General features: G+C 35.4%; 1 protein-coding gene across 1 annotated transcript; it reads left to right on the top strand.

Annotated features, from left to right (window-relative positions):
• Positions 1 to 2,992: 2,992 nt before the first annotated feature.
• On the top strand, positions 2,993 to 5,613 carry UREG_01552 (uncharacterized protein; the record flags this gene model as incomplete). Its single annotated transcript, XM_002541990.1, is given in 5 exon segments — positions 2,993 to 3,110; positions 3,167 to 4,567; positions 4,946 to 5,139; positions 5,409 to 5,499; positions 5,519 to 5,613. 5 exon segments carry the CDS (start codon positions 2,993 to 2,995, stop codon positions 5,611 to 5,613), a joined length of 1,899 nt encoding a protein of 632 aa, XP_002542036.1.
• Between the last annotated feature and the right edge of the window lie 387 nt (positions 5,614 to 6,000).

Raw genomic sequence — 6,000 nt, 5'->3', positions numbered from 1 at the left:
TTTACTTGATGCTTTAATACTGATAAACTGACAGATTGCGGGGCGGGAGTATTGATTTTCTTTAGGGATTTTGCGATCTCAGTATCTTAAATATGATAAATAACAGAAGCATGCTTTTTTATCTCTCTGTTTTCAGCTGAAGTAAGTTATTGAGATGATCTTTTTAGAATGATAGAGTTAAAGATTTTCATTTCATTCTTCAGTAGTTGAAGATCAGTCTTATAATTGAATACTTCAGTGAGAATATTATAAATAATGAAAAGTTCTCATTGTTTATCTTTATGAGATTTTAAATTCTTGAAATCAAAATCAAATTTCATAAAGTCAGAGAGAGCATTTTATTAAATAGATTTATATTCTTGTAGAAAATTAGCAGAGAATTTCTCAGTAGTTATGAGAATAACAGAAAAATCTTTAAAGAATTTAATAATTATGAAAATTACAGATTTAGAAATTAATTTTGCTTCAATAAAAGCATTATTAATTCTGTTTCTCATAAAGTAAACTTTTTTATAAATTTTCTTACTGATTTCAGCAGTAATTTTAAGCACAAGTCTTTTCTTCAGTAGATTTATTTTTATTGTTTTCTTTTCAGTAGAAGTATTTGAACTTGAAGACTGTGAATTATATTATCTTGCTACATAAGTTCTTCTTTACTGCTTCTGAATAAAAGAATGGTGAAGAGGAGACAGTAGAAGCAGAAATAAAGACAGAAAATTCAGAAAATATCTGATTTTTAGTAACAGTAGAGTTGTTTCTTGTATTTTTAAGCTTTTCAAGTCTTTTTTTCAGATTCTGAATTAAAGAATTCTGAAAAATGAAGATATCTTCTGACCTGTAGAAGAAGAGAATTTTTTAAAGACTGAGAATATAAGAGTTTAACTTTTTTTGAATAAGAATATGATTTTCTTTTTTGAATTCCAGTGCCAGTTTTTGAAGAATCTCTTTAGAATTCAAATTGAAGAAGAAGAAGAAGAAGAAGAAGAAGAAGAAGAAGAAGAAGAAGTCAGTAATAAAATAGAAGAAGATGTAAGTTGATTTATTTATAATAAATATTATAGCAGAGTTGACAGTATTGATTGAGTTAGAGTTGTTATTGTTGTTGTTGTTGTTTTTGACACTGGAGTCACTGAAATTCATTAAAGAATTAGAGAAAGAGATAGAAATAGAAGACATTTTGACTATATTTTAGATAGAAACACTAGATTTTTTCTTACTAGAAATCTAGAAAACTAAACCAGATTTTTTCAATAGATTGACAAACTATAATGGATTGATTTTCACATAAATTAAATCAGAAAAAGTCAGAGTTTAATATTTCTCTGAACTTAACAGAGTCAAGCAGTTTAATAAAAGATGACTCTGAAAACTTAAGAGAATGAGAGAGTGCAGAAAATAATAAATAAGTATACTTAATAATGATTGAGAGAATCTGTTAATGATTTTTAAAGAGAAATCATTCAAACTATCAGCTTTTGCTATCAGAATATATATCAGAAATCCCCACACTATAAAGAGTGCAGCTTAATTCTCTATATATCTGAAAAGCAGAGCAAAATGAACTACAAGTGCAGACTCTATTTTCTGTAAAGTCAATTCCAGAGAAAAATTACTTTTTACTTTTTGAAAGAGAAGCAAGAAACTTATAAATAAGAAATAAAATCAGTATTTAAACTTATTCAACTCAGTTTTTTTTAATTTTCAGATTACAATTCTAGCTTTTCTCCACAAAATATAATATATAAAGTACAAAATATTTCAATGGCAGAGTGAGCTCCAACTGCAGAAAAACTGAAAAAGCTGCTATAATATGCAAGTATAAGAAATTCTTCTTAATCAGCAAAGCACTGAAACCAGTATGTCTTATCTGACTATAAAAGATCTTAATTATTGTCACTGAAAAGCAGATGCAGAGATCTGTGGCTCAGTAAGACCACTGAATATAACTGATATCCAACTGAATTTTCTTTGTGCAAAGTTGAACCAGTTTCAGTGGAGTTGAAATGATTTTGGTGAAGTTGAAATACCTTTGAAGCTCAAGAATGATATATTAGAGATAAGATAAGATCTCAGAATGTTTTGACAGACCATCTCAAAAGACTTTGTAAGCAATTCTTGATAAGAACTTCAAAAATTAAGTTTGTGTGTGAGCAGAGATTTTTTGAGTGAGAAGTAGAGACTGAAGAAACAAATATAAAAAGTAGAAATATAAAACTTAAAGAAGTTTGAGCTGAGAGCTGAAAGAGTGTGTAATTCAAATTTCTAAATAAGAAATTGTGTGATTGTTAAGTTATGATTGAAAGAGTGGATTTTCATCTGAAAATAGAGGTATTGACTTCACCATCTTATTTCTCAATCACCACATCAAATCCCACCACAAAAATGAAGAAATAGAGTGAATAGAGAGTGAGCTTTCAAATGAATGTGGTTTTATTCCATTTCCACCAAAATTGGGGGAGTTGTGGTTTTCTGTTTGTTTGTTAAATATTTAATTTTGTAGCTTGATACCAATTCATGACAAATTTTGAAAGCTTATAGAGATCTATATATTAAGGATTTATAAAATTTGATTTTTCTAGAAGATTCAGCTTTACTTACTCTATATAAAATACTTAAATATATTTGATTAAAAAGATTCTATTTGCTTATATATTATATCCTTTATTTTATATAGTATTTTGATAGTCAGATTTACATGTGGTATTATGAGTCACATATTCAATTCTATATTATATAATTATACTGTCATACTATTCTAATATTAAAAAATAATATATTTTAATTTCAGGAATATATCTCAAGTATTGCTTATATTATTTCTATTTAAAGTCTTATCATCCATATAGAATTTGCCATTGTTGAGTGATGGCCGTCGTTGAGTAGTAGATTACATTACCAACAACTTAGTCAGCCAAGACAAAGCAAGCAGGTGAATTAATCACAGTCCTGATACAATCACCACCAAACTTTCTGCTTGGGGAAATGTTCAATGATGTTGCATAGATCTACCCAAGCTGCTCCACCAATGTACTGTCAAAAGTGCCATCTCCCTGTTAAGTGGAGTGATTCCCTGGATGCCTTAGATCCTGCAGCATTTGATATTCTTATAGGTACGCGGACCTTCGGTTTCAACGCTTGGGAAGATTCGCTTATGAAGGCAATATAGCTTCGTCTAGTAAATGTCACCCAACTCTCCCGGCCAGCCCTGGTGGTAAGCGTCAACAAGATTTGCGGAATACCGCTCGGACTTTACCATCTTCATCCGCTGCCGTATACCGGCGTGAAATTGTACATGCACAGCGTGAATCTACTACTCGCTTTTCCTCGAGACGTTCTACAAAAGATGTTCCTAATATGTCGTTCGTTATGCTCACCCAGTCAAGCTCTGATATCAATCCCAGCAGTGGGACTCGATCATTACCATACACAGCTGTTCCCTCTGTTGCAGATCATGATATGAAATCATTGATAGACCATATTGAGAGGTCTGTGTCTCTTCATGAGACTATCTCCGCGCGAACAGATATAGATCACCCGATATGTGTTGAATGTGCCGACCGAGTTGACAATGCTCTTCAAAAGCAACTTCTCGATGTTGCGAAAGAACGAGACGCATATACTTCGTTTTTGAGAAATGTCAATGCGTCAATTCCTGCCGTGGACGAATTTGCCACGGCCCAGCAGTCCCTGAATATGATGCTGAATCAGGAATCCGATGCCGCTGGACGGCTCATGAAACTGGAAGCAGAGAAAATGGTAATTGACGGGGAAATTACATCTTTAGGGGACAAGTATGAACAACTTGATAAGGACGAAGGATGCTTTTGGCAAGAACGAACCGATTTCACAATGACTCTGGGAAGCTTCTTGAGTGAACGTGATGCACTAAATATCAAATACGATCATGACTCTCGTCAACTCGAACGATTACAACGGACAAACGTATATAATGACACCTTTTGCATTAGCCATGATGGGTATTTCGGCACCATAAATGGTCTGCGACTGGGCCGCCTTGGAAATCCCCCTGTTGAATGGGCAGAGATCAATGCTGCTTGGGGCCAAACCCTTTTGCTACTTAGTACAGTTGCCAATAAACTGGGCTTTCAGTTTGCAGGATACAAATTACGTCCAATGGGATCGGTTTCGAAAATTGAAAAAATTGTCTACAGCCAGCAGGGTTCCAATCCTCCCGCGTCCGGTCACGACAATCCGGAGGTCCGTCTCTCTCCAACTGTTACTTCATTAGACCTGTTTTCCTCTGGGGACCTCCCGCTTAATCTCCCTTGGCTCCACCGCCGGTTTGATGCTGGAATGGTGGCGTTTCTGGATTGTCTTCGACAACTGGGTGTTCATGTCGAACAGTCAGTATCAAATCCGCCTTTCTCAGAACCTCCTAATGATGTTCGCCCGGGCACTCCTTTTGACTTGCCCAATATGCCACAAAGCCGCGCTCAGCCCCAGGCATCTGGAGGTGGTCTTAAGTTGCCTTATGAGATAAGAAAGGATAGAATTGGCGATGCAAGCATTAAGCTTGGTTTTAACCAGAATGATGAATCATGGACACGTGCATGCAAATACACATTGACATGCTGTAAATTTCTCCTTGCACATGCAAGCAATAAAGCTGTGGTTAGATCAAATAATTTCATTAATAACCTTTAACACAGCTTCTTATTCCAAAATGCAGATATGGTTATATACTTTTTGTTTTTTTGCGTACACATGCATTTCACTTCTATTTAGGATTACTATAGAATGATGTGTTTGAATTTGTAATTAATAAGCTATTATGCTCCAGATGAGTAAGTTGTGCTAATGATGCTTGAACCCATAAAGAATGAATAAAGAAATGGGAAGTGACAATGAATAGTCTTCAAAAAACAAAGAGAAGGAACATCAGCAACTTCACAAAGAGCTAAGATCCTCTGTTAAACTATGATAGCAAATCCAAACAAAAAGGAGAAGATTAGAACTCCTAAGCCAATTCCATGGCTCATCTTGTTCATGGGATTTCCCATACTTCCACCAGTTTTCGGAACACCTGTTGTTGCTGCACCATCCCCTAAGCCGGTATACACAACATCAGTAGCAGTGCTTGAAGCTACAGCAGATGATGTTGTGGATATTGTTGCATTTGTCTGTTTTGGATGTTGTGCGCCACATGGGTTTTGTTCACGGCATGCTGACTGGCAAGAGGAGTCACCGTTGCAATTTGTAACACACAAGTTATTGCTTTCAGTGCAAATAAAGTACGGAATAGTTTGTGAGTATTCTGATGCATTCGGTGTCAAATTGTTACTGCAGACACAGTGAAACACTAATGTTTCCTGTGCTCATTGTTAGTGTTCCATTTGATCACGACGGGCGGGTATCAGAACTCACAGCATCACAATCATTTTGTTTAGGTACATCAGTGGTGCCAGGTAAATGACGGCAAATCAAGGGGCAAGACTCCTGTTGCAGTCTACACCAATGATCTATCTAATGTTAGATGTAGTAAGTTGTGTTTTGGAAGGGGGTCAAACCTCGTGTGGCCTCGGGGATGGTGTCTGGATCAATGGTTTGCGCAGCAACAAGCGCAGCAGGAAGAGCAAGAAGAAGAATAGTTGAGAACTGCATAGTGGAATTACTGCATTCAAGGAATTGTCAAATCTTGCCCACCGAAATTCTCATTAGATAGGCAGTGCTTACCAATTAAACTGAGTGGTATCTCGAGCGCTTGAATACTGGTGTCGAAGTTGATGGTATAGGTATAACGAGTGACTCCTGGGCAAATCAATAAGTTATAGAGTGTGTGGACACCAAAAAAATCTCAATGGACAATGATCGAAGGAAGAATTTTAAGAGATTGAAAGAATGATGTGCAAGAAAGGGGATGAGGAGAAGTGAGACATTGCATAAATATAAAAGAATGTTGAAATTATCACCACCTTGATAAATTAGTTAACTGGTTAGTTAACTAACTAATGCTAAGTACTCAGGGGGTTGTCTTGAGAA

Source organism: Uncinocarpus reesii, genomic scaffold, assembly GCF_000003515.1.
Source record: "Uncinocarpus reesii 1704 scaffold_1 genomic scaffold, whole genome shotgun sequence".
Lineage (NCBI taxonomy): Eukaryota > Fungi > Ascomycota > Eurotiomycetes > Onygenales > Onygenaceae > Uncinocarpus > Uncinocarpus reesii.
This window is presented reverse-complemented; position numbering and strand designations above follow the sequence as displayed.